Genomic DNA, 25,304 nt, shown 5'->3' on the forward strand with positions numbered 1-25,304 from the left:
CTCTAGCAAGTATCATTATCCTGGGCAAGGGATATAGCTCAGTCATTAATACAACTCGTGGCTAGCATGTGAGAAGCCTTAGCTTTAACTCCCAGCACCACAAAAACAGACCGAAAGATGGACAAACAAAAACTTCAATGCTCTATAGTATGCTTAAAGGTCAAGCCAAAGAATCAAGTGACAGGGAAGGCATTTATAAGCCATGTCATGGTTACACTTCCTCCCCAGCGAGAATTCTATACAAAGAGATTTTTAGGCAAGGTATACCTCTCTCTGAAAGCCAGATGAGGCCCAGGGGGGGCTGTCAGAAAGCATGACTGGTTTGGTAGTCCTTGGTCTCCTCCTTTCTAGCCTTCTCCAAAGAGTTGGAAATATTACGAGAAACTTGGCAGCAGACATTGATTAAACCTTGGAGGAACATTTACAGACTGAGGGAGGAATTATGGCTGCTCACACTACAAAGGAGTCAGGGGCATCATTTTGAGATTGCTACCTAGAGTGGCCCTTTTTTACACTGGTTATTTTTGAGATAAGATCTTACTTTCTGCCCAGGGATAGGCCTGTTCCATTATCTGCCTATTTTAGGTTTTCTGTTGTTGCTAGGATGATAGGCATGCACCATCATGCCCAAGTTTTTTTCCATTTAGATGGAGTCTTACAAACTTTCCTGTGTGAGCTAGCTTGGAACTTCAGTTCTGCTAATGTCAGCTTCCAAAGCACCTGGGTGACGGGTGCATGCTATTGCATCAAACTATTGTTTGAGAAGGGGATCTTGTGTATACCCAGACCATGATTTTTCTAATCTATCACAGAACTTAATTTATAAATTAGACATAGTAAGACACTAACAACAATAACTAATAGTAAAATACTATATATGGTAACAAAAATAGACTATTACCATATATAGTAATTTTTATAGTAAAATAAGGATTTCTTGAACACATGCTCTTTGATATTATGTAGTGGGTCTCATAATTGAGATGGCTTTTAAGTGACTAACAGGGAAGTAGCCTATACATTGAGAGGAGGGGGAGAGGAGACTGGACAAAGGAATGATTTGTATTCCAGATAGTGTCAAGGGGGACAGTTGGAGATTTTATTATTCTCAGAATGTTAAGCAGTTTAAAATTTATGAAATATTTCTGGAATTTAGTACCTTCAGACTATAGTTGGTCTAAAACCTTGGAAACTGAAACCACAGATAAGGGGGACTGATATGTATGATATTTTGTGGAGGACAAGAGTCCTCAGTACTATGACAGTCTCATGGCTGAACCTCAGAGAATATAGGCCTGGGGTACATAGGAAGTACTATTAGGATAAGGCACAGGGCATTGCTATGGAAGAGGCCAGATCACTGCCCCAGGAGTGTTCCTTCTTTTTGAGCTGTCCTGAGGAAGCAAGAACAACTGTGGCCCCTTTCTTCCCCAAGGGGAAGGAAAAGAGGAAAAGTAAAGTGTGAGGTGGAGGCCACCTTGGTGTCTGGAGGTCTGGAGCCTTATCATCTCTGGTTAAGGGAGGTTAGAAGCAGGCACCAAGAGAGCCTCTGCTCAGGCCTTAGGTTTGGGTAAATGAAGGAATGAAAGGAGAAAGACCTGTTTCATGCAAAGAATGGGGCATACCCAGCCTGCTGTTAGAGTTTGGAGACCCCCACCAGCCACAGAGGAACCGTGGTGGGTTTACATTCTATAGTCTTCCTAGAACCCAACTTTAATAAGTGTTTAGGTGGGTAAGGTGCATCTGAGTATGTGACAGTACAGTGTGTGGATCTTTATGTGAGATCTTTATGGACCCACACTCAGAGATAAGCTAATCCACATTTCCTTCTTCACTTGGCTCTTGTTCTGGTAACTGCTTGCCTTCTTTGAAATAGGAGTTAATTGAAATGCTAGTTTAGTCTTTTTATACTCTTATCTGGAAATTTCTATGCCTTTACTGGAAGGCCTTTCTGGCCAACTAACAGAGGAACTGAACTTTCAGTTAATTGTGTTTCAAGTGACTTGAGTTGACAATGGAACAAGAAATAACTCTTGTCCAGAGTCATTGGCAGCTTTAGGAGAGAGAAGACCGCAGTGACATTGGTAGGCGTTGTCTCTAAGGACTAAATAGGCAGTCCTGACAATGGACTGTTGGTCTCCACACAGTGTTTTCATTATCTTTGCACTATTGGGAAACTTACATGGTAATCAAATGACAAATGAAGTTGAGTGCATTGGAGTCAGAGGGAATGGATCAGAACACTAGAGTGATTCATCCTAAGAAAAGGTCTACAGAGTCCCTGGTGTTAGCCCCTGGGGACGTGGGTGCCCTGCCTGGAAAGGAGAGCAGCAAGCTAGGTGTTCAAACTGGGAAGATTTTAGAAAAGGATCCACCAACTCCAATGTGACCTCAGATTGTCCACCTTTCATATTTTTACTACTTTTGTGTGTGCATGTGTCATGGTTCCTGATGAAGCCTTTCTGTTCATATTTCTGTTTCTAAGACCTGTTTCATAATGGGCCTTCTTTCAACTTTTCATTGAAATGATTGCCAGTTTATGGACACCAATACAACATGAGGTACAGAAGCAAGAAAGTGTAGGTATTTAAGAAACAGTGGGTGAAATGTGAGGGGTGAGAGAGTTTGTTATAGCATAGGAGTCCAGGCAGCCCCTCCCTCTCTACCATCCGCAAGCTGCTTGGCACTCCTCAATATGATATCTACCATCTTGAACCCATCATTCTCATCTTCTAGACTCAACATTCAGGACTTGGCATCTTTGTTGCTCACACAATTTAAAGCACTTTTTTTCAGGGCAGATTGTTTTCAAACTGCTTCCTCAGAAAATTCTCTGAAGGTTAATGGTTTGTAGAGTATCCACAAGTGGCTGGGCTGTAGTTGTAGACTGGGGCGCCCCTCAAGATTCTCAAAGAAGCTGAGATTCAGGACGTACATAAAGAAACTAAGGGAACTGTCCTGTTGTCTTCCCAGGAAAAATATGGTGGCTTGATACAAGGCACATTAGGTAAGGTCTAACCAGCAAGGAGGCCAGGGAGAGACAGGATGAAGATGCTCCTAGAAGGTTCATGGCCTTAGAGTTGGTATTGCAGACATATTGTGGATGCTGTGGGAAGGAATGCTGGTCAACAGCCCAGCTGAGCAGATTGAAGTCTGTATCTGTGGAGATGATGGAGCTAACAGAATTGGGGTATGAGAAGAGGAGTAAGATTGCTGTTTTGTTTCTTTTCTGGAACAAGGAGAAGATGGAACTGACATTGACTGAGATGGGAAAACTTCGGGGCCTGGATAGGGAAAGAAAGCTGAAAATGGTCTGGATTTGTTCTACTCGTGAGAACTCTCCTCTGCTCTGTTGTTTAAAGAGATGTCCATAGGCATTTCAAAGATGTCCTAGTCAGTATGAACTACTATAACAAAGTACCTGAGATTAGGTAATTCAGAAACAACACATTTTTTTAATTTAATTTTATTGTCAAGGTGATGTACAGAGAGGTTAGTTACATATGTAAGGTAATGAGTACATTTCTTGTCAAACATTATTATAGTTCTAGAAAATGGTTAGTTCTGATAGCTAACAATAGTTCTGAGAAGTCCAAGGTCAAAGTGCCAGTATTTCATGTTTAGTGGAGACTTTTTTGTGCCTTCACATGGCAGAAGACAGAAAGGCAACAAGGGCCTAGCTAGTTCCCTCTAGCACTTTCATAAAGCACAATACCATCCATGAGAGGGGAGCCCTAATGATCAGATTACCTCCTGAAGGCCATATGTTAATACCAACACATTGATCATTTAGTTTCAATGCATGAAACTTAAGGGGACCCATACAGACCGAAGCACAAAGTGATTGGCCTCCTGAATTAGAGTCTGGAGATAAACATTTGTATCTGGGCTTGAGTATTACATTATATCAGTTGTTATACTCATTAAGCTAATGAGATATGCTAATTAAATGTGGTTAAATCATTTCATTGCTATTTGTTCATATGGCAGAGAACAGGCCTGGGGAAGTGGGAAACAATAAGTAAAAGATTTATTATGTCCCACAAGCAGAAAACTAGAGGGGTCCTGGGTGAGATGGTTTGTGCCTATTTGTGAGAAGGTAAGCAACACTAGCATTTTCTTGTCTTCCTGTGCTTCCTGGGCGCTGTCCCTCAGCTCTTCAGCTCAAGGCTAGCACTCTACCACTTGAGCCACAGTGCCACTTCCAGATTTCTAGTGGTTTTTATTGGAGATAAGAGTCTCACGGACTTGTCCTGTCCAGGCTGGCTTTGAACCGTGATCCTCAGATCTCAGCCTCCTGAGTAGCTAGGATTACAGGCATGAGCCACCCAGAATCTGGCCTGTGCTTCATTTTCTAAAGCACCTGTTTTCCTCCTTTAAAGCACTAGCAGTCCTAGAATGTTGGCAGCATGGTCCTATTCTTTGTCAGCATTTTGAACACTGCTCAAATGCACACACATCTCCTCCTCTCCCTTTCCTTCCTACCTTTTAAACTTTCACCTCTCCCTTCCTGCTCTTTATTGGACTACTGTCCAGATTGCTCACTTTTGAAAGCCAATAGTCCAGAGCCAAGACTTGTTAAAAAGAAATCACATTTAAAGGCCAGCATAAGGGCTATTGTCTCAGAACACCATCTCTTGGGGGAACTGAGGGAGTATAAAGGACTTTAATAGGGAGGGAAAGAGGGTATAATGAGACAGTGGTCCAGAAAGCCACTTGCTGAGTCATCCAGAGTGTGTTTGTCCTTTTATTTCCTCCTGTCCCTAACCTTTTTTGCAAGTTAAATCTCACAACAGTTTATATGCTGTGTGTTAGTTGATGCATGAAGCTGGAGACTAAGGACGATTCTTACATATATCACTGTTTCTGATGTCTTGGATTCTCTACATCTAATGAAAGTATGTATTATACACATAAATTCACATGCTGAGTTGAAACCTCTTTGAACATGTATTGAAGCATAATTTGGAGTGTATTGTGGAGGTGGGAGGGAAGGGATGGTAGGGGAAAAACAAAGGAGGAGACAACAATGCTTGATAAGAAATGTACTCATTACCTTCCCCATGTAACCGTAACCCCTCTACACAGTATTTTCAGAATAAAAGGCTTATTAAAATGATTAAATATAAATAAAAAAAGCTCAGTTTGCAGTTAATAACTATTTAGGTGGGGCTTCTCTTTAGAATGCTGGGCAAAAGGAGTGATATAAGACTGGCAAAATAATTACTGAGGGGAAGCAACCTTGGACAAAGGGGTGGGGAGAGAACAGCCCCAAAAAGAGTGGCCCTGTTATATTTTTTTGGCTGAGACTCTTTGCCAGAAATGGAGAAGAGCTGGGCCCTGGCTTATTGAGAAGAGGGTGGAGACCTCTCCAGAACAGGTGAGACTCTGCTTTCTCAGAACAGAATCTATTTTCCTGGAGGCTGGTTTCTCCTGACACCCCCCTATTTAGAGGGCCATGGAGTCTTTCTACTAATACTCATACCCTCATTTTACAATTGAGTAAATGGATTCACAGGGCCATACTTGATAGAAGATTTGACATGCTTCTTTAGATGCTTGCTCCTCCCACCAAACAGTGCCTGTGGAATGGCCTCCCATTTACATGTTTCTTCCCAATAATACCCATTCGATTTAACTTTTGATTTAGAAAACATCATTGTTAATGGCAACTCAAACCAAGTGCTGTGGACCTTGGTGAAGACTCTGGTTGGAAGAGTTAGAGAAGGCCAGGAAATTGAATAAAATAACGAAAAGCCTTCCTGGCTCATAGTACAAGTGGCTGAGGAGAGAGGTGGGAAAGGCCGAGGAGAAGGCCCAGTCTGGTTGACAGTCTGAGCACCAGTTTTATGTGAGTGTTTCAGGAGCTGCTCCTTAGTGTGTCCTGGTGAGATAGATGCTTTTCTCCTTAGAGAGATGGTAAAACTAAGGTTCTAAATATTTGGCATCTCTAGCAGTCACACACAGAGGAAGGTGGTCTGACATTGCATTAATTGAACAAGCAGTTGGACTCAAGGACCTTGTATTCACAGGTTCATTCAAGATCCTGGTTGCAAAAGGAGAGAGGTACTCTTCGTGGGGTAGGGACTAGAGCACAGGAAGGGCATGATGAAGGTTTTTTGTTTTTTTGTTTTTTTTGGTTGTGGGACTTGAACTCTGGGCCTGGCACTGTCCCTCAGCTCTTTAGTTCAAGGCTAGCACTCTACTACTTGAGCTACTGCACCACTTCTGGTTTTCTGAGTGATTTATTGGAGTCTCACGGAATTTCCTACCCCGGTTGGCTTTGAAGCATGATCCTCAGATCTCAGCCTCCTGAGTAGCTAGGATTACAAGCATGAACCGCCAGCGCCCGGCATGATGAAGACTTTTATGTGCCCTTTTCTAGGTCCTTTGCACTCATGTCCTTGGTCCTGGAGTATCTGGTCTTTGTTGTCTAGTTATTACCTGAACCTTCATGGGAGGCAGCATTCCTGGATTTTTATGATAGACATTTTTAACTTTATTTAAAATACTAAAAACTTTGCTAGGTAGTTGCCTTTTGTTTAAAAGGAAAAAATGAAATACCAATTTGCACTCCACTATTCTCATGCATTTTAGGGTGGGTAAGGGCTGCTTTGGAGGCAGGTATTGGGCAAAGACTTCTCCAAAATAGAAATAAAGGACTCCTTATTGCCACTTTATAACTAGGTCTACTTCCTGATGCCCCTGCTTCCCATACCCACCCCATACCTCTGTGCTTTTCATCATCTCATGACAGTTTTCTCCACTGTTGGCCATTTGCTTTGCTTTGCTTTACTTGGTGGCTTTCTCAAATTGGCCTTGTTTCAGGACGAAGGATTGTATTTTCCTCATTCTAGTCACACTTGTTACAACCATTCTATTCTTTGCATCAACATTTGATTTGTAGGATTTCAATTTCTGTGTTGTCATGTAGAGATATTTATTCATTCCAAATATAAATACTCAGTAGTCAGGCTTTACTGGTCCCTATGGGTGCCTGCCACATGTTTCTTTGTTGGTGACTGACCTTGGTTATTGCTGGGGTGAAATGTGACCTATAGGGCAGTGGATGTGATGGACCGTCACCTGGGCCAGTACCACCTTTATGATGAATGGATCCTCCAATTTGCTAATCATGCTTACCTTGGCCCATTTCTGTCACTATAACTATTCTAGCTCGAACCTATTCAGTCTGTGGCATCAGAGTCCTACCTTGTACCCCTTTCTATATTTGTGCCTATGTGTGGAATTTGCACCCATGTTATTTTTGTTTATTTGTTGGTGTTAATAAATTGGTGAGTCTGAAGTGGGTTCCACAGCCCCTGTTGAATAGAGTCCTGCATAGCCTCTGTTCCCAGTTGGCTCTGGGGAACTCATGGAAACAGACGCTACTCTTGAGCATGGTGTTTGTTTTGTGTTCTGTTCTTTGAATGGATTGGCAGTTCTAAGAACCACTTTGGTTAACCTACTTTCTTGACAACATTAAGGCCATCTCACACCCTGAAGCACCTGGAGCAATGAGGTTCATATCTCAGTGCATGTTTGGGGTAGGAGAGGATTAGGAGATGTTTTATGGGTGTTCTGAGCCTGATCTGGAGTGAGAGTAGAGTTATGATACTGTGAAATATGTATATATATATATATGTATATATTTGATCTTTGTATTCTCATTCTTGACTTTAACTCCTAACCCTCCTGAGATGTCCAGAATGAAACATATCTATTGTGTACTAATGAGATGGCTGGGACTGGAGACTCCTAGATAGTCTGAGTCAGGATGATTGCCAAGGAACCAAATTTGTGATTAGACATTTGGAACTTGTCACTTTGATTAACTGATGGTCAGTGACTTAATGAACCATACCTATTTAATGAATCTTCCATTAAAAACAGAAAGCTATTGAATTCTGAGAGTTTTTAGATAGATGAACATCTAGAGGAACTTTCTAGAGGGTGCCATGCCCTCCCACATGCCTTACCTTACAAATCTCATCCATTTGGCTGCTTATCTGTATTCTCTCTAATACCCTTTCTATAAGTAAATCAGTAAATGTAAGCAGATATTTCTCTGAGTTCTGTGAGTACTCTAGAAAATTAAGTGAATTCAAGGAGAGATGGTCATGGGAGCTCCCGATTTGTAGCTGGTGGGCCAGAAGTGTAAGTGACAGTCTGTGTTTGTGATTGGCATCTTAAATGGGGGAATTCTTGTTGGACAGAGCTCTCAACTTGTGGGATCTGGCTTCATTTCTAGGTAGATAGTATCAGAATTATGTTGAATTAGAAGACCAAACAGCTGATATCTATTAGAGACTGCTAAAGAAATGATTACTTGGTATATAGGAAGGTACCCCCATTAATGTGGAGTTACCAGTGTGTTCTGTGTTGTGAAAGGATTGTAGGAGAAATTGAGGCTTTATTTTTTTCTTCTCTCGTACTTCTCTCAGGGGGCAAAAGATTTGTCTGGTTGATCTCTCACTAAAATGGGATTTTTTCCTTCTCTGTGTTATTCCTATAATCCTAGAGCCTCTTCAAACTCCCTTTACTACCTGTGAGCTCTTTTCTCATGAACTAGTTATACCTTATTCACAGAATAAGGAACATTCCCCTCAAACAGTGTGCAGAATGCATCAGTGTATTCATTATAGCCACTTACTGAGTGCTTCGTTATGGGCCAGACTTTTAACTAACATTGATGCTAAAGAACAAAACTTCCCAAACCATAGCCGTGTCTTTATATACTAAGCTAGTTACTTCTTATTTCTCACTCAGATTAAGCTTTTATATGTTGTATGTGGGAAGAGGATAGGGAATAGCACTTCTCTGCATTCCTAGGAATGGCAGGATAACTCAGACATAGGTAAGTCCAGGTAGTGGTGATTTTTTTTTTTTAACTCAACAGGTATGTGTTAGACACCTATTCTGTGTGGCTTGAATTGGACATCTGGGAAGATATAGGAGGAGTAAAGAGTTTAATTCTATCCCTTTCAAGACACAAGTTCCCTGATGATCTTACATGGCCACACAAAGAAGTGAAGTATAGAGAGCTTGTCTGTTAGGGGAGTCCTTGTAAGGAAAGATCTGTCACAAGAAAGGCTTCACGCAAATTGTAACCCCTCTGTATGGTATTTTCACAATTAAAAAAAATATATAAAAGAAAGGCTTCATGCAAAAAAGGGACACTTATCTTTTTTCGGTTATTACAGTAATTTTTGGTGCTAGAGAGTGCTGTGACAGATACTTCATTGATCTGTGATTTTAACTATCCTAGATTTGGAGTTTGGAGAGAAAATTCCTTTTCTTTCTCCCTTTTAAAGTAAGTTATCCTTCCAGGATTGCTACTCACACTGACTCATTCAGGACTTTCATGATACTTTCTCTCCCACTGGCCTTTGTGTGTGGAGAGCTGAGGTATGAGGAAGCTTCTTAGTCTATTTGCAGACACAGGGCCAGCAATGGGACTGAGGGGAATAGGATTGGGTTCCTATTTGGGCTTTTTGCTTTGCGTTGATTTGAATATTTCATTTTTTACTTCCATATGACCTTGATAAAACTGTCTGTACTTCCATGCTCTCAGCTGTGCAGTTATTTTCAGAAGAATATCAGTGTATAAGATGGATCAAAAGGAAGAATGCCAATTTGTAAAATGGTCCAAAATAGAGTGCTCATGGTTCATCCTCCTTCCTAGTTCTAGCTCAGCAGCCCCTAGAAGATTGCTGAGGCACCGGGGCCTTCTGAACTCCTTCCTAGCCTGAGATACCATGGAAGAAGAAGGCAGGCAAATCTTTACCAAGACTGGCTTAGAAGATGCTTCTCTACCCCTCGTGAACCCCATTCTTTATATGAATTCTAATACCTCTCTGCTCTCAAAGCTTTCCTCTGCTACCATGGCCATTGCCATGTAGGAACTCAGCATTTGCTATCCCTTAGACAACCTGTATCCATAGAGTAGGGAAAGGAACAGTAAGGGGTTTTTTGTTGTTGTTTTTTGTTTTTGTCGGTCATGGGACTTGAACTCTGGGCCTGAACGCTGTCCCTGCACTCTTCAGTTCAAGGCTAGCACTCTACCACTTGAGCTACAGAGCCACTTCTGGTTTTCTGGTGGTTTATTGGAGATAAGAGTTTCATGGAGTTTCCTGCCCGGGCTGGCTTTGAACCACAATCCTCAGATCTCAGCCTCCTGAGTAGCTAGGATTATAGGCATGAGCCACCGGTGCCCAGATGGAACAGTGAGTTTTTATGAAATGTCACTGCTTTCTTTCTTCCAGCCCTCAAAACAACTCTGATACGTTCTCTGTCCTTCATGTAAGTATAGGTTTTCTTCTTCCTAATGAACTCATATCTTCAAACAGAACTGAGAGTAAAAATAGGGACTTTGGGAATATAGGAATCCTTGGTGAATTACCTTAAATTAATGATACTAAAAAGGGAAATCAAGTTCAGCTGTGCAAATTAGCTTCTCATTCTGGGTCTCCATAACTTAATTTGCAAATTATAATTAAATGTCCCAAATAACTATGTAGTGGTTGCTAAGATCTTTTTGACCTAAAAGTTTCTGTGACCTATGAACCAGTGCAAAATTGGTCTGTAGATGCTCCTTTTAAAACATTTCTATCTCTAATGATATCATGATGTCTACAATACAAACTGCACTCCTGAAGGAAGAGTTGAGTTCAGTAGATTAGGCAGAGCCCAACAGTGGAGGAGAAGAGAGGTAAGATGGGTGGGTTGAGAGCCCCTTCCTCTTCCAGAGCAGGATCTCAGGGTACAAGTGTGTCATTCCCCTTAGATGGTACGCTTGTTGTTCCAAGTGAAAGGGCTGACTGGGCACCTATACTGCAGGGCTAAGCTGGGCAGCAAGACAAGTGGTGTGGACTTGTTAGGAGGCCAAGAGGCAAAAATTCCTTCCTTACAGTAAGTCACACACAGCTCTGCCTCTGCTGCCCAGAATGGGTTCAGCCTTCTGGAAAACATGAGGGTAACATTGGGAAGACAGGAAGCCATCCCCATGATCACACTCTGGATCTGACCAGCATGTCATGTGGTCCTCCTGCAGGCTCTTTCATTCTGACATGTCTTTCAATGGGTGTCACCAGAGCATAGGAAGGATATTTTATTTTAAAAATATGCAGAACTGCCACATAGTTGTTTATGCAACATTGACTTTATTATAGTCATCAGAAGAATTCAACATACGTTATTTATATTACTTTTAAGTAGTTGTACTAAGGAGTTGCCATTTAACAAAGCAATTCATGAATACAATATATCTAGATCAACGTTACCCCTTTAAACAGTCTCATCCATCATTCCCCTACCCACCCCTTCCATAACTAATTTTGTAGGATACACATTGGATTCTTGACTACATTTTCTCCTTCTTCTGTTCATTCATCTATCCCTTTCCCCTTGACTTCATCCTTTTGAGTACCCACTTCTTAGTATACAAGTGTATATAATGTGTTAACTGAAATATGGTAGATTCAAGGGTGATATCAAATAGTGTAATTCTTTTAGGCAAAATCAAAGTTCAGCAAATAGTGTACTTTTTGTTGAGCTACAAAAACGTCTAGTCTACAGCTCAATACGTTTTCAGGCAGCAGAGTCACTCCTAGACCTAGCACTCAGTTCTAGAACATTTCTGGATCCAGGAACCTCCTTGTGTCCCAGTTCTGCACAATACCATTCTCCTCATTTCTCATAGTACAGACTTGTTTGGTCTCTGCCTGCACTTCCCACAGGCAGACTTGCCTAGAATGGGGTCTTCTATGTCTGGCTTTTCCCATGACATTGTTTCTAAGGTTCATCTGTGGTGTTCCATCCATCTACTATTGATGAACATTTAGATTGTCTTTAGGATCTTACTGTTATGATCATCATTGCAGTAAACATTCTCTGTGTTTCATGTTCAAGTTAAGATGCATTTCTATTAGTGGGTGCACCCTGAGTTGTTCAGTTCACCAGTTCATCAGCTCATATCTGTCGGCAGCTTGAGTAGAGTCTGCAGGTATCCACAGTGGTCACACTTCTAAAATATTATTATAAATAAAGGAGAGCTCTATATAGTTTTCCTCATGCCTGCCAGCAATGTGTATTTTTATTTGAAGAAGAGACCAGCATCAATTAGAGGACTAATTTATGTGAAGATAAGTATATTTAGAATTGCTTTATTATAGAATTTGGCCTCTTTTTAAAAGAATATTAACATGTATATTTCTTTCCAGAATTCTTACCATTTACCAGTTGAATTACCAGTGAGATTTTTGTTAATTTGTGCCAGCATTACCTTAAAATGCACCTTGTTTTTTTTGGGTGCCAGCCCTGGGACTTGAACTCAGGGCCTGGGCACTGTCCTGAGTTTTTGTTTTATTTTGTTTTCTTCTTGAGTCTAGTTCTCTGCCAGTTGAGCCACAGCTCCTCTTCTGACATTTTCTGAGCAGTTAACTGGAGATAGGAGTCTCACAAATTTTTCTGCCTGGCTAGCTTTAGAACAACGATCCTCAGATTTCAGCTTCCTGAGTAGTAAGGGTTATGGGTATGAGTCTTCATTGCCCAGCTAAAATGCACTTTCTAGTACTTCAGGTGCTTTCCTAGTTTTACGTGTGTGCATGTGCGTGTGCGTGTGCGCGTGTGCGTGTGCGTGTGCGTGTGTGTGTGTGTGTGTGTGTGTGTGTGTGTGGTTGATGCCAGCTAACCAGGAGTCTTCCTTGTAGTTCTCCGCTTGAGTGGGAATGGGGACTGAGCATTCTTCTCTGAAGGAATGCACCTGGTCCCCCAGGCAGAGTGGCAGTGCGTGGGGTACTCGCAGAGCCTGTAGAGCACTTCCTGTTATTACACATTTGTCTTTGCAGAAAGCAAAGTTTTGTGAGTGGAAAAGCTAGGTCTCTGCTTCACCTTGTTTTCCCTAAACCTTCCTCATCTGTTAACATGTTTCTTTAGAGCAGACACATGCTCTCTTAACAATCACCCTGAAGTAGGGAAGATGACTGTGTACTTTATCATTCTTTTTTTTTTTTCAGATAAGGGGTAGGTTTATTCATCGTTCCGGCTGGCACCAGGCCATCTTGGTCCTCCACGTGGTGGGGAAAGGCCTGGGAAAGAGAGCTGGGAGAGCTGGGAAAGAGAGAGAAAAGAGCTAGAAAAGAGAGAAAAGAGCTTGAAAAGAGAGTGTCTGGGAAAGGTGGGAAAGAGATAGCTAGGAAAGAGAAGAAAGCCGGGAAAGAGAAGAGAAAGAAAGAGCTGAGAAAGAGCTAGAAAAGAGCAGAGAGCTACTTTATCATTCTGTTGGGTTTGAGCCAAAAGTTGGATGAAGGTGTAGCATTCCAATGAACATAGAGTAGTAAGTAGTTCTTGGCTCCACACCTTTTTTAGGCATTGTGTTTTTGAGAACTTCATGTTTGGTCAGCTTATCAAGTTTATGCTTTTCTGTTTGTAGATGGTAAATTTGGACATGCTACTATGAAGAAATGCCACATGGTCCTGGAGCAGGAATGTCCAGTAAGTTACTTGATCAACTGACTTAAGAGCCATAGCCCGGATTCTTTAAGCACAGAGCTGTGGACTTTCCTGGAGAAGATTGGGGTGATTCTGGATATACAGAGACCTTTGAGATGGTGTTTTTAATGTCTCTGTTATCTTAACCTGTAAAGATTGGTTCCTTCTAGAGCCATCAGGAGTTTTAGGACACAGGATTGGACAAACCTGAAACTCCTACTTCTGAGAGCGCTGTCTACACCAAGACAACCTCAGTGTAACTCAGATTTCAATACTATTTTGCCCACTATGCCCTCCCTTTCTTAGTACTTCCCCTTCAATTAGGTGCCTTCACTTGACATTTTGCAGGAATTATAGCCAGAGACTTCTATACATAGGAAATTTGTGTAGCTCAGGGAAGAACAGGCAGGTTAGGAGCATGAGCTTTATCTCTGCGGTGTTCTGCCATGCTGGGGTACCTGTGGGCAGCACATGTCTTCATGCATGTCTTGTCCTCCTGTCAGAGATTGTGATGAATTCCTTTAAAGTTGCAAAAAAATTTTAAGACTAGCCAAAAGAAGAGTGTAGTAAAACAAAAATCTCAAAAAAATCATATTTTATGATTACATTTAGGTCATCACTTAAGTGCTGTAAGGCACGATTGCTTTATGAGATTCCCACAGGCATACTATGTTGGGGAGTTGGGGAGTGAGGAAGAAGAAGCAACAAAAAGGGGCAGAGTGGCAGACAGTCCACCCCAGTTTCTTGCCAGAAGACCATGGTCACAGCATCTTGCCCATATTAGGTCACATTTTTTCTTTATGGGAATACAGTGTTCTCAGTCATCATCCTTGGCTTCTTACCAGTATTTGATTCTATTTTGTAGGGTTACTGCCACCTTAGGAAACTTGGGTTTACTAACAGCACTTGCCAGGGAATCTGATGTGGTTTGACCCAGAAGCAAGAAACACATCGTCACCAATGACATCATGACAGCAAGAGAGCACAGCCCTCGCCATGGTGCCAGGGCCCGTGCAATGCAGCGGGCATCCACTATTGATGTGGCAGCTGACATGCTGGGCCTCTCTCTGGCAGGTGAGCCTCACAGGACCTGTATCAGCCTTCTGGTACAAGCTCTCAGCATGAAAGTTCTACATTGTAGCAATCCTGGGAGGGTCTAGCCTGGATTACCCAGTGGACAGATAGAAGCAGCATGCCCTGATGTGGCATCCTACTAGTTGAACTAGGAAATTGGGAGAGGAAAGCCGTTCTCTTTCTGAAAACTGGTGTGTTGGAATCTGATTGCAGCTAGTTAGTTTAGGTGAGCACTTCTGGACTTACCTGCCAATAGGTGATACAGGAATATCCACAGTGCCTGTGTGAAAAAAGCCCTCCATACTGTAAGGCCTGTAGAACTGAGAAGGAATGGGTTTGTTCTTTGGGTCCGAGACATCTTTGGAATCTCAGGAGCAATATGTTGAAAATGTAGAAGTCAAGCTGAGTATGGTTGTGTATGATTGTAATCCCAGCATTTGGGAGGCTAAGGGTGGAAGATTGTGAACTCAAGACCAGCCTTAACTACATAGTGAGTTTTGGAGAGTGTGGGTTACATAGGGAGAACCTGCCTCAAAAAAAAGAAAGAAAGAAAGAGAAAAAACAGATTAAAAATATGTGAAAGCCTGTTGTAATTTGGAGTGGGAGAGGAATAAAGTAGAGTTGTTGGTTTTTTTTGCACTAAAAACAAAGTAGAAAAAAGTTTATTGAGAATGAAATTCTGTTGTTTCTGTTTTCTTCAGGAAATATACAAGATCCAGATGAACCCATTTTAGAATTCAGCTTAGGTAGGTACCTTACTTTTGCTTTTGTTTAAAAAATATGCTGTTTAAGAGGAAAAACATAAACCCTACCATTGGTATGAGTTTGTCTCTGACAACTTGATGCTGCTACTGCTGAAGTATTTCTGAGAAGATGCAGCTGTGAACTTCCTGTGGGCAGAAAAGAACCTTGAAGGACACAGAGCCCACAGAGCTCCTGTTTCTTCAACGGGCCTACTTTCCTTTTAGCTCTGCAGTGGCCAGTTAGCCCACCCAGAGCCACCAGAGAGCCTGCTTTATTCTTGAGGAAAGATTGGGAAAAATGGGCTTCTTGCTCTGCTTTGTGCTCTCTGATGGTAAGAATTTAGCTTTCTAATCAGGCACCAGTGGCCCACTCATGATTGCAGCTGCTTACAATCAAGGCTCAAAGCCAGTATAGAGAAAAAATCAAGAAACTCTTTCTCTAATTAACCAGCAAAAAAAGCTGGGCTGGAGTTGTGGTTAAAGTGGTACAGAACTAGTCATGAGCGAAAAAGCTGAGTGAGAGCACAAGGCCAGAGTTTAACCTCAGTGTATACAAGTAACTCCCCACCCCTCACCACCCAAAAAAAGGTTTAGCTCTCTAGCCCTTAGATTCCCCTCTGTAGAAGAAGAAGATGACATCTATGTGCTATCCCTCTCAGGATCAAATGAGAGGATTTTACCATGCAGGGCTCATGACATTTCTGAGTTCTACTTAGGAGTCTGGAGACCTTATCTTCCAGAGTTCACGCTATCCCCTGCTCTTCTTCCTTCTCAACCCCTGAACCTTGGTAATGATCAGGATTGACTGGTAGCCTGGCAGTAATGTCCATGAGGTAGAATGGCATAAAAGAGGTACCTATGAGGAGTTAAGTAACTGAAGCTTTAGTACAACAGTGCTAAATCAGTAGGATAGCTTCAAGCTGCCACGGGACCTCGTATAACCACTTTTCTCATTGCTATGTAGGAGCTCTACTGCTTGCTCCAGAGACAAAGATGAAAGCAATCAAACTCCATTCCCTAAGAAAGACTTGGATAATTTGTTTCTAGATAGTAAGCTAACTGCAGAGGACCTTATTCCCAAGACTCAACTCTAGTCCTTCTCTGGGGTCAGATACATCAACACATTAAATTAGAGATAAGTGGCCAGACAAAAAGTTTGTCTTATTTGACCAACAAGCTTCTACTCCTTAACTTTGCTGTCATCCTTACTCTGACAGGCATATGCCTCTAGTCAGGAGGCTACACATGTACATTGATATAGAACATACTTGTTGAAAGAAAAATGTGGGAGAGCTTATTAGTTAGCATTTGGCTAGTAATTAAACATGGAGTGAGACTTAGGTAGGCTAGGGGCAGATGAATGAAACCAGGAGAAAATGTCACTTGTAGAAAGGATACAGGTAATTGGAAACTAGGCTTGGGACCATTGGCCTTTAAAATGGTATTTGTCTTTCTAGTCTTTGATCACCTGATATCTCAGTGAAAACCAGTAGCCTAGAAATCACTGGGAGACAGAATGGAGATATCCTACAAAGCCTCATTCTCAGGGAATTATCATTATTTGATGGCCTGACTATTCCCTGAAAACCTCACTTGTAGGATTTGGTCTTATTTGCCCTAGTTCAGGAAATCCTCACTGGGAACAGCTTTTTTTCCCCAAATATGTTTGTAAAAAACAGTGACCAGGGCTGAGGGTGTAGCTCAGCAATTTGTTTATTATGTTTATTATGAGTGAGGCCCTCGTTTGGTGTCTAACACTGAATCTAACAACAACAAATCGTGGCATTATAGGAAAAAAAACTACAACCTTGCAGCTAATTGTGTCAGTATTAACACTTGAGGCAAATAAGAAACAAACTTCTCCTTTCAAAAAGGGCAATAACCACAACTCCACAACTTAAAAAGAAAGGTGAGAATGGTATTCCACCAGAAGCTTTGGAAATCTGATATGTTCATGGATGCCAGCACATGTATGGGGCTGTACTCATGTTCAGGGCTATGTATGTTCTCAGGGAAGACCTGAAAATGCTATAAGAAATCAACCTTTAGACTTAGCATAAGCCGGCAGTGAAGACAATCAGTTATAACCCGCCTGCCTGAACATTGACCATATGCCCCGATGTGCACACAGAGATTCCTAGCAAAAGCTTTATCACAAAATATCAAAGGTCCACCAGGTGTTGGTGACACACCTCTAACCCTAGCTACTGAAGAGACAGATCTGAGGATTGTGATTTGATGCCAGCAGAGCAGGAAAATCTGTGAGACTCTTATCTCCAATTAAACACCAAATAGCTGGAAGTGGAGCTGTAAATCAAGTAGTGGCAGAATGCTACCCTTAAGCAAAAAAGCTAAAGAACAGTACCCATGCCCTGAATTCAAGCCCGAGGACTGGCACAAGGAGATATGGTATGTCATACACAGGAAAATTTAAAACAAAAACAACTCATAGTAAGAAGTGTCCTCAAGGAAATGTTTGTCTTTCTAGACTAAGATTTTAAACCAGCTATTTAAAAACTATGCTCAAAGACAAAATCATTTCTAAGGAACCAAATTAGTAAATAATAATCACTATCAATGAAGAGTATTATTGAGTCATATGAATATCAGTGAAGAAACAGAATTAATAAAAAGAACCAAAGTCTGGAGTTCAAAAGTATAACTGAAGTGTAAGTTTCATTAAGTGGGGCTCAACTGCAGACAGAAAAAGAATCAGTATACTTAAAAACACGAGTTCAGTTGAGATGATTTAGCTTAAGAACGTAAGGAAAAAAGAATGAAGAAAAAAGAACAGCTTGAAAGATTTGTTGGACACCATCAAATACACCAATTAATGGGAATTTTAGGAGAGGAAAAGAAAGGGGAGAAAATATTTGAAGAAATAATAGCCAAAAACTTTCCACATTAATGGAAAGTATTTCCAAAGACCCTAATGAATTCCAAGAATGATAAACTCCAGAGAGACATGTCCAGAGCTGGACACAACATAATTAAACTATTAAAAGCCAAAGACAGATTTTAACAAGCAAGAGAGAAGTGAATTCCTATGCACAAGGCATCTCCAATAGGAGTAATGCGTATTTCTCACCAGAAGTATTATGTTTAGAAGACAGTAAGATGATGTTGGAATTCCTGAAAGAAAAAGACAGTACAAGGAATTTTATATCCAGAAAACATTTCCTTAAAATATAAGAGATGAAGGCATACATCCTCACAAAAACTAATGTTTACATAAGCATTATTCATAATAATAAAATTGTGGGAACAATCAAAATATCTACCAGTTGAATGGATACACAATACACAATATGTTCATTATTCATCAGTAAAAAGGAATGAAGTACTGGAACTTGCTATAGCATGGGTGAGACTTGAAAATAGGCCAAATGGAAAAGGCTAGACACAAAAGGCAATATATTGCATGATTCCATTTATATAAAACTTCCAAAGTAGACAAGATAGATCTATACAGAAAGAGATTAGTGGTTTCTAAGGGATTAGGGATGAGAGATGATGAATATTGTTAATGGATATGGATTTTTTTCTTTTGAAGCATTAATGTTAAGTGTAGGTAGTGGTAATGGTTACATGACTATAAACTCCTAAATTATACACATTGTGTGAATTTTATAGTAATTGACTATGTCTTAATAGTAGTCATTAAAAAAAGCCATGGTAATCTGTTGGGAAAAAAAAACTTATAAATCCACAAAGGCAAATGAAGGAACAGTCTCACAGCTTAAAAATAAGACATCAAGAACAAGAAATTGTGAGTGAAAAGTTGTGACACAACCTGACATTATACTGTTTGATTGCTAGGAGACCCAGAAGAGTAGACAGAAAGAGGGGCAACAGGCTCAAAGTAACAGAAGAATCTTTTCCAAGAGAAGGGTAGATTTAAGACCCAATGGGTTTACCAGCAGCTAGCCTTCTTCTTGTGAAACTTCAGAGTTCTCAGAAAGAAAAAACTTATATGCTTCTGAGTAAAAAACAGATAGGCAAAAATAAAATCTCACCTTTAAGGATAGCTTAAAAAAAGGAGTAAAAGCTAAGGAATACCTTGACCTTGTTTCCAGAGAGCTGATAGGACAGTAAAGGATCTGTAGTTGGAGGCCCAGTTATTCTTTCAAGGGCTTATAGTGACTTCCAAGAGTGAGCTAAAAAATCCAGAGGTTGAGCAGTGCTTTAAACAGCCTCTCAGAACTAAAGTAATTGTACAGTACTAAAAGCATTGTTTCATCAGATTACAATGCTTGATGCCTCAACTTTCCTGTATATTTAAAATCCAGAAGGGTGCACTTTTAGAATAGAGGGAAGAAAAATCAGATGATCATAGGGACTTCAAGTTATCCTAGTCTTGAAATAAATGAAGGTACCCTAGAGTGCCAGAGCTGCTTAGAGCCAGGAGAAAGACAGCATCAGTCTAGGCCTCATCTAGTTTCCAAAAACTTTTTTCCCCCTTAGTACTGGGATCAAACTCAGGGCTTTTCGTTTGCTCAAGTTTCTTGCTCAGCTGTGCTCTCCCACTTAAGCCACACTAAACAACCTGGCTTTTTTTTTTCTTTTCTCTTTTTTTCTGGTTATTTGGAGGTGGAGTCTCACAGAAATTTTTGCCCAGTTTGGCTTTGAACTGTGATCCTTCCAGGTTTCAGCTTCCTGAGATGCAAGCAGCTGGTGCCTGACTAAACAGTTTTTCAAGTGTTCTATTAAGCACAGATCTATAAATATGAGGAGATAAGAAACATGAAGAGAAATAACAAGCAGTACAAATGCAAAGGGTGCTCTGGATATTAGAGTTAATTTAGCTCCAGATGCTAAAATAACTATTTTCTGTGTTTTAATTTGTGGGCTACTATAACAGAATATTATAGATGGGGTAGCTTCCACAGCAGAAATTTGTTTCTCACAGTTCTGGAGTCTGGGAATTCAAGGTCAAGGTGCCAGCAGATATAGTATCTAGTGAGAGCTGGCTTGTTGTCTTTGCAGATAGCTGTCATGTTGTATCCACATGTTGCAGAGAGCAGAACAGAGGGAGCAAGTACTCTTGTTTCTTCTTTAAAGGCATCAATCCCATCATGAGACCTCTACTTTGATGACCTACTTGTCCCCAAGGCCTTACTTCCTAATATTATCACATTGAGAGTTAAGATTTTAATGTATTTTTTTTGGGGGGGGAGAGGTACATACAGTCTGTAACATTGTGCTAAAGGGGAATAAAGATATCAGTGGGGCACTGGTGACTCACACCTGTTATCCTAGCTACTTAAGAGGTTGAGATTTGATGATTGTGGTTCAAAGCCATCCTGCGCAGGAAAGCTCATGAGACTCTTACCTCCAGTGAACCACCAAAAAGGCTAGAATTGGAGCTGTAGCTCAAGTGGTAAAGTGCTAGCCTTGAGCAAAAAAAAATTCAGTGACCAGGCCCTGAGTTCAAGCTTCAGGACCAGCACAAAAACTAAAAATAGATATTGACTATTTCACTGGAGAACTTGAAACCATAAAAGGACCATATAGATACTTTGGAATTAAAAAAAAATAACAAGTTAAAAATGTGTATGGATCTATTGTAAAGATGCTGTACAGAGGGGTTACAGTTACATGAGTAAGGTAGTGAGTACATTTCTTGTTGGGCATTGTTACCCCCTCCTTTGTTGTTCTCCCTGACACAAGAAATCTGATAATTTTTAGATACAAGTTAATAAAAAAATGGAGAGGGAGGAAGGGAAGGCGAGGCAGGGGAGACAAAGAGAAAGAGGAAACAATAAAATAAACATGAGACTGTCTAATGCATTAATTTAATTAATTTTGTGCTCAAGAAGAAACAAAGAGCCAGAAAAGTTAATAAAATGTTCCTAGATACTACATAGAGAAACAGGAAACACACACACACACACACACTCTAGTAGCACTAATTTTAGACTGACTTGTGGTTTTATAAAAGAACAGATAGAAATCTAGAGACAATATATTTAAAGGTCTTACAGAAAATAATTACTTAGAGGAAATATCCTTGGAAATTCTGGTACAGTAAAGATACTTTGAAACAATAAAAGCTGAAAGAATGAAACAATAAAAATGAAAGTTGTGTTAGCCCCAGGCTCTTTAATAAGGAAGCTTCTTATTATTGATGACATTCATAGTTTAATGACAGTGGGTTTTGTTTTTTTATAGTGCCTTTTGTAATTAGGGAGTGTGTTAGTGAAATGTAATAATTTGTTTCTAGAGACACTTCTGTGATAGAAATATCTTAGACTTGTAATCTGTTTCAAAGTTTGATGCATTTTCCTAACTGAACTGGTTCTACAAGGTATTGTTAGTTCTGAAAAGTAGCTTTTATTAACTTTGCATTTGATATCAATTTTAGAAGGAGAATAACTAGAATTACCTTTTTAAAGCTTTATTTTGCTATAAAAATTTAAATTTATTTTAGCATTCATCCAACCACACACTAAAGCTTGTGGGACACCAAACACTCAGCTGTATTAGCTATAGGTCACAGACATGCAGAGCTGTCTTAGACTTTGTGATCCCTTGGCTTAGATTGGTAGAATTCCATTAGTTATTAAGGTTCCAGTTGTAGGGTATACAGTCAGTCCTGTCTGAGACTGCCAGTTCTGTGTTCCATTCCTAGGACATGGAAGCCATCCTTAATGCAGCCTTCTCCTGTACTGATTGTCCCACTGTCTTGTGAAGTAAAAGGAGGAAGTTTTTAAAATTACTTCTCTGCAACAACAATTGACAAATTGATCATCTGATCCTTTTGAGTGTTACTTTTGTTTGGAGCTGATAACTAAGTAGAGCTTGGTCTAAAACAACTGACATTTTTTCCCCATCTTCCTTTTATAGCTTGCAGTGAGTTGAATACTCCATCGCTAGATCGAAAACCAAATAGTTTTGTAGCAGTGAGTGTTACTACCCCTCCTCAGGCATTCTGGACAAAGCATGCACAAACAGAGATCATTGAGGTGGGTGCTGTTAGTATCCTTTCCTGGAGGAAGCTGGAGTTGTACTCAGCTTTACATGCATGAGTCCCTGGTTCGATTCCTCAGCACCACATAAGCAGAAAAAGCCGGAAGTAGTGCTGTGGCTCAAGTGGTAGAGTGCTAGCCTTGAGCTGAAGAGCTCAGGGACAGCGGCCAAGTCCACAACTGAGAAAAGGTCTTTTTTGAAATCCTAAATCAGATCCAAGAATATCACTTTCAGAATGTCCTAGTGGATTCAGTTTACTTTTATCTTGGAAGAAATAGTCTTTGTTCTACTTCATTTTCTTGACAGAAATATATGTTTTCAAAGACTAACTTTCAATTGGTTTATTACCAAAGAACAATTTTCCTCAATTCCTTTGCTTTTCCAGTTTCCAGATTCTTAGCAGAGTATTTATTTTTGTATATTCACCTGTTTGGTCATTTTCTCTGAAGATGATATGCTATTTATAGATAATACCTGCAAGAGAAATAAGAATGTGTGATTACAGACATGGTAGAGATGGCACCAAAATGTAAGCCTGGATTTTTATTCTGCCTGGGTAGTCAGAGGCAGCCAGGGATGTATTAGGGAGAGCTGTTGAGTCAAGGGAGACCCCAGCAACCTTCCCCTCCCCCAGGTGGCGCTGTCCAGCAGACATTGAGACACTACATCTTATGTTGTTGGGAACTCCCAGTCAGAGATATTGTAATAGATTCAAACCGGACCAAGTAACCATTACTCTTGAGAAAGGGTATATAAATATTAAGGAATTTGTGGGCAAGGCTATGCTACCAAGAAATAGCTATCTGGAAACTAGCAGCTGGTCCTGGATAACTTCTAAAAAGTCAGCTTTAATTATTCCAAGCACAGGGTTCTAGAAATAAGCAACTTAGGCCATTCATTCCTCTTCTATGTGATTGTTTGTACATCTTAAATTAACAGTCCCAAGTTGTAGGTCCAAATATATAATTTACAAAGTTGTAACACTAAGAACATTCTTGGATCTTAAATACATTTCAGTTTTAGAAAGTTTTTCTTTCTTGTATGAAGCCCTTAGAAATGAGTCCCAGCACAGCTCATGTAGTGTAGTGAGCCTATTGGTTTGTGTCTGGGTCTGTAACATTCTAGGTCAGACTACATTTTCCTCTTTTGGAAAGGTTTTTGCTTATATGTATTCACTTATGCCACCATTAGCATTTAGATACCAAACAAGTAAAAGTGTTGGTTGCTCATTCTTAAAATGTTAGTATATTTAAAAAACAATTACTTAAAAAAATCTAGCTCTGATAATATTCTTTTCTATTCCAGGGAACCAACAATCCTATATTTCTAAGCAGTATTGCCTTCTTTCAAGACTCACTTATCAATCAGATGACACAAATCAAACTATCTGTGTATGACGTCAAAGATAGATCTCAGGGAACAGTTAAGTAACACGGGGTTCATGGGACTTTTTTTCTCTACAGATATGCAATAATTTGAGTGAGAATTGATCACAAGAGTTATTTTACTATTGGCTCACAAATTAACTCATGCCTATAAACGTATTTGTCTTTGGGAATTCTTTTCTGAGCATGCCTATTGCATTTCTGAGAGGAAGGTGGGAGATATGGTGAGAACTAACCAGACTCCCATGGGCCACAAAAATTTGACCAGAGGCAAAACAAGTATGCTTATGCTGCATCTCCCTCCTCTTCCTCAGATGTATTTACTGGGCTCTGGAACATTCATTGTCAAAGATCTGCTCCAGGACAGGCATCACAGGTTACATTTAACACTAAGGTTGGTATTCAGTTTTATTCCTTTGATCTGGAATCAAGGGTCCAGGGACACACAGAATAAGACCCCATTCTTATTCTGAGAGAATACACAGGCTCTTTCCAGAACTAATCTGGAGTGGGACAGTGGTTGTTCTCTGAAGTGAGGCAAGATGAACCTCTCCACCCATCAGAGGGCCTGTCATAATAGAAAAGTGCAAGCAGATGTCTGTAGGACAATGTGCTAAGAATATCCATAGGAGATATAAGCCCAGCTGTAATTGGGTATCCTGATTGCTGACAGGACAAGAGCCCTGCAGCAGTCCTTAGTGTGTACAGAGAACTGGATTCAGGAATCTTAGGTCAAGTGAGGGATCATGTGAGAGAAAGGGCTGCTTGAGAAAATATTTACATAGATTATATGCCAGAACTAAGTCTAGTTGGGTCAGAGAAATGAACATCTTCATTTTAGAAAGAACTTAAAGATGATTGAACAGATGGCATAGGAAAGACTTTCCCAAGCCTGAGAACAGTAAGAATGAGAGAAAATCATAAAGGAAATGGTAAGTAAATGGTATGATAAAAAAATTTAGAACTGGGCTGAATTAGGCAATGTAAAGGAATACCTGAGGCTCCCCTGGTTGCCTAAGATAAGTTGGTCCCAGGGGCTGGCAGCATCTCTGGAGCACCACTAACTCCTCCAGTGGGAAGTTCCTCTGACTTCACCAGGCAAGTCTTTCCCAGCCCTAGTCAGACATAGATCTCTGTTGTGTCCTGTTGTTTCTGTGTTTGCCTCCCTTCAAAGGTATATAACAGTTAGTGGTGACTGGTTGATCAACTGGCTTGGCCTTGCTGCTCTAGGACCATAAAGGCACGGGATGGTTGAGCTTTGAGTTTAAGCAGAAAACAAGTACAGTCTCAGTGCAGCTCATCAAAACATATTGTTTGTTGCAGGTCTGCAGAGAGTGATCGTGTGGGTAACATCACAGTGATTGGCTGGCAGATGGAGGAGAAGTCAGACCAGCAACCCCCTGTGACCCGGTCTGTAGACACAGTCAATGGAAGGGTAAGTAGATGCTTTCCTCTTCTCCCACAGAGCCTTGTGGATCTATCCTGTGGAGATAGCCTCTGTGCTCAGCAAAAGACAGAACCTGCTGATTAATGCTGCACCTCTTGGAGTACTCTGGTCTTCTCCAGGCATGGCTCCTAGTAGGTAGAAAGGTATCCTGCCCTGGCCTATGAAACTCTGGTGTCCTAGAGCCTTCCTCTGCTC

At 40.6% G+C, this 25,304-nt stretch overlaps 1 protein-coding gene across 1 annotated transcript in view; it reads left to right on the forward strand.

Annotated features, from left to right (window-relative positions):
- The window catches only part of Inpp4a (inositol polyphosphate-4-phosphatase, type I, 107kDa), a 133,685-nt gene that overhangs the window by 54,524 nt on the left and 53,857 nt on the right, over positions 1-25,304 (forward strand). Inside the window, exons 2-8 of the mRNA XM_013019842.1 lie at positions 13,433-13,494; positions 14,357-14,565; positions 15,267-15,311; positions 22,155-22,273; positions 23,583-23,699; positions 23,977-24,056; positions 24,986-25,097. Coding sequence (XP_012875296.1) covers positions 14,460-14,565; positions 15,267-15,311; positions 22,155-22,273; positions 23,583-23,699; positions 23,977-24,056; positions 24,986-25,097 — 579 coding nt within the window. The 5' untranslated portion in view covers positions 13,433-13,494; positions 14,357-14,459. The remainder of the gene's footprint in view (positions 1-13,432; positions 13,495-14,356; positions 14,566-15,266; positions 15,312-22,154; positions 22,274-23,582; positions 23,700-23,976; positions 24,057-24,985; positions 25,098-25,304) is intronic.

This window comes from Dipodomys ordii, unplaced genomic scaffold (assembly GCF_000151885.1).
Source record: "Dipodomys ordii isolate 6190 unplaced genomic scaffold, Dord_2.0 Scaffold47, whole genome shotgun sequence".
Lineage (NCBI taxonomy): Eukaryota > Metazoa > Chordata > Mammalia > Rodentia > Heteromyidae > Dipodomys > Dipodomys ordii.